The 12,194-nt window shown below is 36.3% G+C and overlaps 1 protein-coding gene across 1 annotated transcript in view; it reads right to left on the bottom strand.

The window, feature by feature from the left end:
• The window catches only part of GUCY1A2 (guanylate cyclase 1 soluble subunit alpha 2), a 282,766-nt gene that overhangs the window by 206,359 nt on the left and 64,213 nt on the right, over nucleotides 1-12,194 (bottom strand). Inside the window, exon 4 of the mRNA XM_044752485.2 lies at nucleotides 6,134-6,852. Within this exon, the coding sequence (XP_044608420.1) occupies nucleotides 6,134-6,852 (719 nt within the window). The remainder of the gene's footprint in view (nucleotides 1-6,133; nucleotides 6,853-12,194) is intronic.

The following is a 12,194-nucleotide window of genomic DNA, read 5'->3' as shown; positions in this document are numbered from 1 at the left end:
AGCTCTTCAGCTTTTAATTTACTGAGTCCAAAAGCTATGACTCTAAGTTAAAAACAAAAGGAGAAAGCAAAGAAAGACTGCGAACAATGTTTAACTAAAAAGTCTAATTCACTCCCCCATTTACACCCAACAACACTAGAACTATAATGTCTGACCTCCAGTAGGAGGCACCTCCTTTCTAAGTTCAGGGGCTGCAATTTTTCCTGCGAACAAAAACAAAAACATGGCAAAATGTGCACTTTAAGCATGAGGATCACAATCAGGAATATACAGTTGTCCCTCAGCACCCACAGGGGATTGGTTCCACGACCAGAGCAAACACCAAAATCCACGGATGATCAAACCCCTTATATAAAATGGCCTAGTATTTGCATATAACCTACTATGCACATCTCCTGTATGCTTTAAATCGTCTCTAGGTTACTTGTAAACATAAATGCTATGTAAATAGTTATTATGCTGTATTGTTTAGGGATTACTGACAGGAAAGAAATCTTACTTGTTCAGTACAGAGGCAACCATCATAAGCCTTTCCATCAATGTGGTTGGTTGAATCCACGCTTGCAGAACCCATGAATATGGAGGGCTGACTGTATCGTTCACCACGTAACCACCTACTGAGTCCTCTGACTATACAAAGTAACTATACAGTAATATAGCACCCAATATACAGTAATTTTAACATTATAGGCATTAAAAGAAATTGAGAGAAAGCGTGCCAGGATGAACCTCAGTAATATCTGTATCAGAATCTCAATTTGTTTAACTTACTTTAAGAGGCAGTTTAGGGGCCAGCCCCGTGGGCGAGAGGTTAAGTTTGCACACTCCACTTTGGCAGCCTGGAGATCACCAGTTCAGATCCTGGGCACAGACCTATGCATCACTCATCAAGCCATGCTGTGACAGCATCCCACATCGAAGAACTAAAATGACTTACAACTAGGATATACAACAATGTACTGGGGCTTTGGGGAGGAAAAAAAAAGAGGAAGATTGACAACAGATGTTAGCTCAGGGCCAATCTTCCTCACCAAAAAAAAAAAAAAGAAAGAAAAGCAAAGAAAAAAGCAGCAGTTTATGGTCAGGGAGCAGGCCTAGAGAAAAATGACCAACGCAAAAATTAAAATTAAAGATCTCATTCATGATTAAAGAGTAAAGAAAACTCCAGATAATCCCGAATGAAGTTAAGTGCATGTTCTATAATGCTAATTTATAGAGAAAGCCCTAATGTCATTTTGTCCATCACTAAAATTATTATTCAACATTTGAAATTCTCTAATAGACTATTATTACCTGAAAAGAGAAGGAAAGCTCACATTTTCCCAAATTAATTCAATTTAAGTTGAATCAAAAGATGTATTCTTGACAGCCAGATGAAACTTTTCTTTCAGCAGTGTCATTATGGTATGGTAAGATTAATAAACATATTTTAAATTTTTCAATCCTGATGTCACAAAAAGATGGGTATGTGTCTAAAAAGATAAAGGAGCATTTTGGAAACTGATTTGACCACAGAAAATCAGAGGTTTATTCTTCCTTTATTCTTTGAAAATCGTTTCCCAGCTTTTGTTTTGTAGCTTCTAATTAATAAGACAAATGTGCGGCTGTTTCTGGGGATTGAAAAAGAAATGTGTTGCTGTTATGCTTTTCCTCAGTTCCAACCCTGAGAACAAAAGTGAAGATGAATAACAACGCTATTGCTCTGTCTTAGGCATGATGTATTTCAAATGCTGGACTCCTTCCGCAATGTTATTAAACTTCTTGGAAGCATTGCTACTAAGACAAAAATGTCAAAAGAACTCATTTATTGTTTCTCAAAATCCATTGCTATTTCAGGCTGTGCCTAAACTAACCAGTCCATTTTATTTTAGAAGCCACTGGCACAGCAAAGTGCTGTAACAAGTGAACATAAAGATATTACTAGACACAGGTAATAAAAACTTGGTTCCAAACTTTAGTCAATCTGAAAAGGAGACTGCAGATTTTAAAACAACAATAGTCTATAAATAAAAAGCAGATCCAAACAGAGCTCCTATAGAATTTGTGACAAGATGTCTTCTAGTCTTTATTAAGAAGATAAGAAACAGGGCCCAAATCGTATTTTGTGAAGATGTTAGGTGGGCTTGATATTTCTCTAAAATTATTAAACCTTCTGCATTCCAGTACTTTCTTCTTTAAGGCAAGAAGTGAGGAGGAGAATGGATAAGGAAGAATGTTCCAGTGCAAAAGAACAACACTAATAATAGTGGTAGAAGTAATAATAATGAACATTTATTCAACACTTAACCCTGGGGTCGAAGATATAATAAGAATTTTACATGGATTATGTCATTTAATCTTCACAAATAACTTTCTGAGGTAGGCAGCCTAAGCTGTCAGAAAATTATTTTAACTTAGTCTTAGATAATAGAAGGAGCTCTTTCTGGTTGAAATGTCAGATTCCCCTCTGCCTCTTTTTAAAAACACATCTGAATTCAGTGAATCATAGTGATGATAGAAAGCTTCACGATCAGCTGACCTCGTACAAATGTATATGCGTTAAGGACGACTTGTAAAGAGTAAAAATACTAATTATTAGTCTAGGCTCCTTAATTTTCAAATGAATCAATCTGAGGCTTAGAAATTATGGAGATTCACTAAGATTGTGATTGTCAGAGACACCTCTCACCCAGTCTGTTGCCACTCCCCCCCACCCCCCCCGCCCCCACATCATGACCTTACAGTCCAGAAAAGGAAGCTATGTGCCATTACTCTACTTGCTAACTGCCCTATCTACAAACATGGGCCCCTCCATACAAAGAAGCTTTAGAATCCATGTCAATGAGTTAGGTTTATATGACTAAATGTTAACCCTACACTGCATATTGGACTGCAATAAATTTCTTCTCGAACTCACCAAAATGCCTCAAAAGATCTATGTAATAAACTTCCAAATTCTCAGCACAATATTAGATTTGAATGACCTGAAAGATACACAGCACAAATCAGTATGGACTCCCAATTCAGTCTTAATTCCTGATGCCGAATCCAGTTTTTTTTAATAATGAACTAATTCATTCATATTTAATGCTTGACCTCTGATAAGGAAAGAAGATGTTGGACAGGAAATTGAGCTTAAGAAAAGATGAAAACATAAGAATTGCATATAGGGAAAAAAGAAAATAGAGAAGACTATGTGAGGCACGGATGATCACTTAGAGAAGACGTACAGGGAACTAAATAATGGGAATCAAAGCTTGGCCAAGCCATCTGGAAGAGTACTTTCCGACCTCAAAACTCCATTGAACTGAAGCCTGCCACCAATTACTCCATCAGATGCCTCTCAGCGACACTCTTGCTTCTGGGAACCAACCCTTATGTCTTTATAACTCATTACTGCAAATCAAGATGTAAATCCTCTGAATCTAGGATGATGGCTTTCTGTTCCATTAGTGTCTCACCACATTGCTCACAAGTGTGTTCTACCTCTAGTCACACAGTTAACTGTTGACTAGACACACAAAGATCACGGTTTAGCAAAAGCATCACAGTTCATTCTGCACAGGATTCACTGTCATTCAGTTGCACGATTAGCTTTCGTTTTTCGTTGTATTTTTCCCTTTTGACTGCAGAGTCGGTGGTTCGTTATCATTAAGTCCATAGCCAACATAGTTAAATTGTCATGAAAGCTTTCACCGTTAGACTAAGGAACAAATATCCTAAATTATTTCAAAATAGCAGTTTCTTATCAAAGCCCGCTAAAAAAAATTAGAAACTTCAGACGACATGCAGTTATTTATTAACAAGAACAGCTATTATGGGGAAAATAATGAATAACGAGGTCAAATTTATCAACAGAATCATAATTTTGAATCCTGATTTTCTTTTTCTTTCCATGTTTTAAGATACTAAAAATTTGGAATTTGGCAACATAATAATTCAGAAACGTGATTCATCTGGTTACTACTCCATGCCACAACTTTATTGACTATAGTTTCAATTTGGGCCGACTGCAGCCTCCTAAATGTCCTACTCTAGAAGAAATGTAAACATAAGGATGAGAGGACTGCTCTCCTTATTCTAACTAGAAATCCTGCCTATTGCTTTATTTTTAAACTGTCACTAACATGTTTAAATTATAATTGCATCTTCTCAATGAGCACAGTTCCTGATTATTGGTATTGGCAGGGGGCCTTGACATTTGAGTCATCATTTCATTATGTCTATTTCTTACCCTGGTATACAAGTTGAATAGAAATACAAGCCAGATGAAAAATAGGGGGAGAAAATCTGAAGCAGGAACCTTAAATTAAATTAATTTTCCTCAAATCTACAAGATATACAAAATAACCAACATTGGTAATAATATATTCTACTTCAGGCACATCTTCAAAAATATTAACTTCAATTCTAAAGACCAAAAATCCTTCAAACCCTCTTAGCCAAATATTGTATTCTGTAAAACAGAACTGACAGCTTTAATATTCCCTAAATTAAAAAGATAGAATAATTCCAGTTTTAAAGCAACTAGAAATATGGACAAAAATACACATTTAACAACTTTCTTCCATTCTAAAGAGTTTCAAGATGTGTAGCAATTATTGAATGTATAATTGAATTCAATATAAGTATTGAATGTAGTATATGCACATATATAAATAAAGTATGCCCATGTGAAAAACATTATTTAAAACATCATGTGTAATCAAATAGGAACAAAAATTCATTCAGACTAAAATATCCAAATGCGCCAAATTGGAATCTTCACATTTATCCTTAAATGTTTTCAAATCACTTAACTTATACCATGAAAACACTACTAAATGATTTTCCTAAATCACCTGATTCAGTCATACTGAACAAATGTGCATCATTCCATCTTTCTCAAATATTTAGTTTAAAATATTTCCATTGAATTTCAAAATTATAAAAATTAATCAATTATGAAGCTAATGCTGTATAAAAATCTCAAAAAAGTCTTTGGCTCTGCTTTCAGAAGGCTATTTCCTCATTTATTTAATTTATTATTGCAGGCACTGCAGAATATGTGCAGATTATTCACTCACTGAGCTTTTAATTGTTTCTGCAACTCTTCCCTCCTTTAGCCCAGAGCAACGTGTTCATTTCTAAAAGCCAACAGCTTGCGCAAAATGCTTGGGAACAAAATACTTAAGAATAGCCTAAAAGAACTTTACTTATCTGGATATAAAATATTGAAAGGAAGCTCTACCAGCAAGTGAAGGTACATTCAAATATCTACTCTGGAAATTAACAATATTTTTCTCTGAAAAATTAATCACTGAAAGTATATTACCAAATTTGAAACAGTTATGACTGATTTTTATTTACATTTTATTACTTATTTTAATGTTGACTTTTTTCAAAACATTTTTTTACCTGTGGGAATATGTTTGCTTAAACTCAACTATTTTAAGATTTATTTCTATCTTTCCATCATTTATTTACAATTTATAGCCCAGATTTTCCCCAAAGGGATTCAAAGAAATTCACAATAAAGATTCCGAGTGTTCACTGTATTCTCTCAAGGAGTAAACATGTTCTAAAGGAACGAATCTCTATTTCAATACTAAAATTTAATTAGAGGAGAAGTCTTGAGATAGTCACTTAAATTTCCAACTTTTAGAAAATACATTATTCTGCATATAAAGATAAAAACAGAATGTAAACCAGATGTTCCTAGATTATGAAATTTAGAACAGAACATAGTCAAAGTGTAGTTAACTTTTACCCATATTTATTTAATGATAAGACAAGCAAATCCCACAATGTTGAAATCAGTCTTACCATTTCTCTCATAGTTTGTCTTCAATCAGTGGAAATATTCATGGGTTTACAGTATCGAATTTTTAGTGAGTCCTATCATTTTTGTAATTACTATGGCTAGTATTAATAAATGTCTTCTTTTTTATATGCTGAAATAAATTAATGGAAGAGGCAGACACTATGCAAAATGGCTGGGAATAGGGCCAAATCTTTTTACACACATCCAGGGACCAGTAATTTTCTAAATGGCACTTTAAGCTCTCTTGCCTAAATAATGACAAGTACAGCCAGTATGTAATTTATTGAAATAATTATGCACTCTTCCAGCTCCCATCACCCGTCTCAAGTTCATAAGTTCATGGCCACCTACCTTGTCTTTATTTTCAGTGCTAGAAGCCTCAGGCTTGGTCCTAATCACAAACGGGGTGGACAGTCTCAACAGGACCCTTTCAAAGGTGGCATTAACTTTTGGAGAAACGATCTCGAAGCAGTCCCCAAACTTGAGCACTTTGTGAGTTTCGCACCGCAGCTGCTTCCTTAGGCCTTCCCCCAGCTGAAGGACTGACATGTGGGGGTCAAACATCAAGTGGAAAGGGAAGGCTCTGCAGAAGGTGTTGATGCTAATTCTGAGGTCTGCAGGAACTTGGGAGGTTCCCTGTGGAAGGTTCTTCGTGATATTAGTATTTTCACATTCTTTGATAAGGAAAGTAAGACAGCTACAGTTGCCTGGGTTTGAACCATCAGAGCACAGTTTCTCATTTGCAATCTGTTCCACTTCCACATCTAGACGATAGATCTTCTTTCCTGCAGCCTTAATCATCCCCAGCATTGCAAACCCCACAATGTGGTGAGGGTGGAAGTAGTGCAGCATAAGAGTACTTTCAGGGAGCTCTTTGCATAGGAATGATGGTGACTCCAGAGTGGCCTGTTTTCCAAAAGAAGTTCTAATGTGTTCCAACAAAGCATCAAAGCCATTAAAAAAGTCCTGCAATGTGCCACCTACAGCTCGAAGGACTCTCTCATTCTCATCAAAGCATATATTAAAGAACTCCTCACCAAATCTTTCTTGAATTTCCTCAAACTTCAAACCTAGAGGTAAATGAGAAGCAAATGTTAGTGACGTATAATATAAATAGCTGACTTTATAGCATTTTTAATGCTTACTAAATGAGATAACTAGTGAGTGAAGCAAGAGAGGTATTTCCCTTGGGTCCACAAATTTCCCAAATAGTTAACTGATTCATTTTAAGTCAGAGAAAGTAAATTTCAGCTCATCTCTGGATGATTCTAAGATGTTAATGAGCATAAAACTATTTGTTTGTTGGTTTGTTTGATTTTAAACAGACTTTATTTTGTAGAGAAGTTTTAGATTCACAGCAAAATTGAGCAGAAAGTAATGATATTATCCACATACCCCCTGCCCCCCACACACACAACCCCCCTCCACTACTGACATAGTACACTGCAGTGGTACATTCGTTACAATCAATGAACCTTTGTTAACACAGTATTATCACCCAAGGTTCTTAGTTTGCATTAGGGTTCACTCTTGGTGTTGTACATCTTTGGGTTTTGACAAATATATAACGACATGTGTCCACCATTATAATATCAAACAGAGTAGTTTCACTGCCCTAAAAATCCCCTGTGCTCCACCTGTTCAGTCCTCTCTCCCCTCTAGCCTTGCAGCATGAACTTTTTAAATGCTGTTAATCTAGCTGTTCACTTTTGTTTTCAATACCCTACTCCATTTGCTGTAATTATCACAAATAATATCTTTTTCTTAATGATTTTCTTCATCATTAAAGAATCTCTTTAGTGGCAACTATAAAGTTGTCTTTATGTTATGTCCCTCCAATATTTCCATCGTACTTAACAAAATTCTTTCCCGAAGTGGGAAATATTAACCAGAGGAATCTATAGTACACGAGTGGGGAAAGGCATCAGGTTATCTAGTGTAAACAGAAGCACTTAAGTTAGTAATCTCAGAGGAAGTCATGCAGGTCAGCTAGAGGCCAGGGAGAGAAAGATAAAACAAGGAATTAAAACTGTGGCATGGGGGCTGGGTCAGTGGCATAGTGATTAAATTCGTGCGCTCCGCTTTAGCGGCCCGGGGTTCGCAACTTCGGATCCCAAGTGCAGACCTAGCACTGCTCGTCAAGCCACACTGTTACAGCTTCCCACATAAAACAGAGAAAGATTGGCACAGATGTTAGCTCAGCAACAATCTTCCTCAAGCAAAAAGAAAAAGACTGGCAACAGATGTTAGCTCAGGGCCAATCTTCCTCACAAAAACAAAACAAAACTGTGGAATGATCTTCATTCATTCTTTTACCCACAAAAATGAGAGCAGGAAAAAATGGAGAGGAATCTGAACCGACAAACTTCTTTGTTAAGTTTTTTCGTTCATATTCATTCCCAGATACTGTAGCAAAAGGAACTCTACCTTATAGTAATAGAATTATAGTGATAAATAAACACATACACACACACACATACATGCACAATGCATGATACAGTAATTAGAAGCAGAAGTCACATGTAATCTAGTTAGATTCACCCTTAACGATGATCTAAGGAAAAATATGACTGTCCAAAGAGGAATAATACAACGCAGATAAAAGAGTTGAGTCTGTATGCTAAAGAAAGCTTCTACACAAAGTCACTCCATTGCTTCTGCCTTTGGCTTTGACTGAAATCAATACATGTAGTTTGCACATTCATATTTTCTTGCCTTGTCTATTCCATCTTATGAACAGGGACTGAAAGTCAGGCAGGACTGGGAAGACAGGCCACTCTGCCAGTATCCTGTTAGGCTGCAGAGCGGTCTAGGCAGTCTAGGGCTTAGCCTGCTCTTCCTACCTTTATTATTCCCCAACGGTTCTCCCCATCCAGAAGTGAGGAAATAAAACAGAGTCGACAGTATTACTTAAAAAATAGAGTCCAAACACATCAAATATGTTTTGATAGCTTACTATGGAGTCTAAACACTGTAGTAACCAAGTTAAGAAGTCTTTAGGACAAAGTTCCTAAAATCAATGTGAAATGAAAAGAAGTAGAAAAGCTAAGTGAAAAAGAGTCCCTTTACTAAGAAGCATTTCACATTAATTTTAGTTTCACAGATTTGATGTTCAAGGCAAGCTGTGAAAGTCACCTATTAAGATAAAAACATCACCACTCCTCTCACATTGTCATGTTGCAGGACGGCCCTTCAACATATGTTGCATTCGCTAACAATAATGCCAGCTGGAATTGATAATAATAGCATTTATCTGTCCAATTCTTTGGCGTAGGAGAGAGAACAAGATACATGATGCTCACTGGAATGTGTCTCCTGCTCCAACTGCTCTACTGGAACTGCTCTTATAACTATTTAAACAAATTTACCTCATTTTACCCTTATCTTACTTAACTTTGTTTGTTTTTCCTCTAATTTCACACTGTTGATCACCTCTGCCTCCTCCCAATCTCTCTTCTCTCTTGGCTTATACACCATATTCTCCTGGTTTGATTACTATCTATCTGAAAATTCCTTCACTAAAACTTCTTTCTGTGCCAAATCCTTACATCAACATCACTATGCTGTGATTTAAAAATTCTCACACACACAAATTAAATTTATGTCCTTTGTTGTATTAAATTTTTAAATTATTAAATTCTTATTAAAACCAAAATTTAGAATAAATAAAAATTCCTATAACCTAATTATATTTGAACAACAAAATTCAATATGCTACTGAAAATATTCCATGGATTGCTTCTATACTTTGAAAAGTGGTATCTTAAAAAGACTTAGGGTCTTTATGCACAGAAGAGAAAAAGATAATTTCTTCTAATTTGCATTTTTCTTGGAATTAAAAATGCCCTCACAATTATTAAGAACACAGGTATTAATATAATACAGTAAGTTTATGTTTAATTTCCAATGCCAGAATCCCAAGAATCACCCAGAAAATAACAAATAGGTAAATTCACCAGGGGCGACAAAATAAAAGCTACTCTGTGAGTACAGCATTCCATCAATAGAAATCCTTGCACTTTAAAAGTACTTCTGTACTTAAGGTACAATGATTGTTCATTCTCAATTGACAATACTAAGGCCTACCAGGGTACTAAAGTGACTCGTATCAATAAAGAAAAACTGAATTATTTTGAATATTATACTCAAATACTATACATGCTAAGTCTATATAAATCACAATATTTGATTCACCAATAAAAATTTTGTTCTCATAATTGTTAAACTGTATAAGATCAGAAAAGAAGAAAAAATTCTTAGAGTTTGAAAAATTAAAACTAAAGAAACACCACTTCAACTTTTGCGAGATGCTATGAATCAACAGCCAACACTTCCACCTGAAACTTTACCTCAAAATTGAGAAAGCACAGAGAAAGGAGTTCAGCTTAGACAACTGGGGCAGTTCTCACGCCCAAGGCTCCACCTATGACTGATGCAAACCCCCTACTTAGAGTAAATCACTTGAAACATATAGCCAACGTTCATCTCCTCATATCACAAGACACTAGGACAACTCGGCATTCGGGTCTATAAGAATACATTCCCTCAAGAGGCAAAACTTATAACAAAACTGCTTTCATTAACAAGTAAGTTAAAAGTTAGAATTTTAAAGTACTAATTCACCTCTTTAAAATAAAAAATGACTAGCCTAAATGCTGACATCCTTTAGCTGTAAATGAAATAGTCTGTTCATTCATGACCTGGATCTTTTGTCTCTCCTCTTCTATCTATCCACTTCACACTGCACACTTCTTGAGGACAAGGACTTTATCCCATTTACATCTGCATCGCAGTCACTAGCATAATGCCTGGCACGTGGAGACTTAGCATTCATTTAAGCATTTGTGTGATAAATACAAGCAAGCTTTTAAAGCTACAGTTGTGACTCATCTAAGGATGCCGAGACAACTAGCCACATTCTTTTCTCTCGTGGGCCCCTACAGATAATTAAATTACAACATGACTGAGCTATAACAGAGGCATATAGGAGTACCACGGATGTATGGAAAAAAAGAATGTCTGACTCTCTCCTTAGGGAGATAATGTTTGAAAAGAGATTTTAAGAAAAAGTAGATGTTCAAAAGGCCAGTGAGGAAGGAACAAGCACTCAGCAGATGGACAGTAAAGAAGTACAGATGAAGCAGGGAGGTGGAAGAGCCCAGCAGAGTCAGGGAAGGGCAAGTAGTAAGTGCATAATGTCTAAGGAGCAGGGGCGGGGGGATGAGGTATTAATCAGCAAAGTAGAAGTTGGACTAAGGGTGCCAACACCAGAGTCAAAGGTACCAGCCAGAAACATGCTGTAATGTCTTTAAAAGAAGATCGTATTAGGGCTGGCCCGGTGGCATAGCGGTTAAATTAAGGCATTCTGCTTTGGGAGCCTAGGGTTCATGGGTTTGGATCCCAGGCATGGACCTGCACACTGCTCATCAAGCCATGCTGAGGTGGCATCCCACACACAAAATAGAGGAAGGTTGGCGCAGACGCTAGCTCAGCGACAATCTTCCTCAAGCACAAAGAGGAGGATAGGCAATGGATCTTAGCTCAGGGCCAATCTTTCTCACCAAAAAAAAGAAGATTATATTGAATGAATTAGGCAGTTCCAACAAGAATGGAAAAAAGAGTGCCAAGCAGTGTACCAAAGATTTTCACAGATTACTTCATTTAATACTTTAAAAAATTCTTATCAAGCAGATATTTTTAATCATCTTCATTTTATAGATGAAGAATGTTAAGAAATTTGCCTATGTTCACACAACTGTAGGCAGTCGAGACAGGTCTCAAAGTGAAATCTATCTAATACTAAGTCTTGTGTAATACGCACAGTATCAAAAGAGCAAAATGTCTGTATGGAGGGAAAAATGCATGTCTTGCTCACTTCTATATCATCAACACCTAGCGTTCTGCCTGGCATTGAGTAGGTGCTCAATAAATATTAGCTGGATGCTGAATGAACTAATGCATCACTGAAGTCAACAGAAAGGAGTTACAAGGAGCAGTCAACAGTTATCAAATGCCACAGCAAGGTCAAGTAAGGCAAGGACAGAAAACTGTAAATTGAATTGGTTAAAACTTTGCAGACCTTTGACAGAGCAATTTCAGTGGAGGAATGGAGACAGAAGACAGTGAAATGTGTTGAGGAGTGTGAAAACTAAAATTTCTTCTTAGTAAAAACTAATATTTTTATAAAAATATTATTCTAGTGTCATGCCAATCTACAAAGAAATGACTGAAGTTCATCTCTGCCTCCCAGAGGAGATTTAAGGGTAAATATTACCTATGTCTAAATAATAACAAAAAAGAAAGGCTGAAAAGAAATCCTACTGCCCAAATTGTAATTTTAAGGGAAACTGCTTTGAATGTGATCTATCAAGACAGTCTCATTTGAATCCTGGGGTGAGGTACAACCTTTGTA

The sequence above is a fragment of the Equus asinus genome, chromosome 20 (genome assembly GCF_041296235.1).
Source record: "Equus asinus isolate D_3611 breed Donkey chromosome 20, EquAss-T2T_v2, whole genome shotgun sequence".
NCBI classification, from domain to species: Eukaryota; Metazoa; Chordata; class Mammalia; order Perissodactyla; family Equidae; genus Equus; species Equus asinus.
This window is presented reverse-complemented; position numbering and strand designations above follow the sequence as displayed.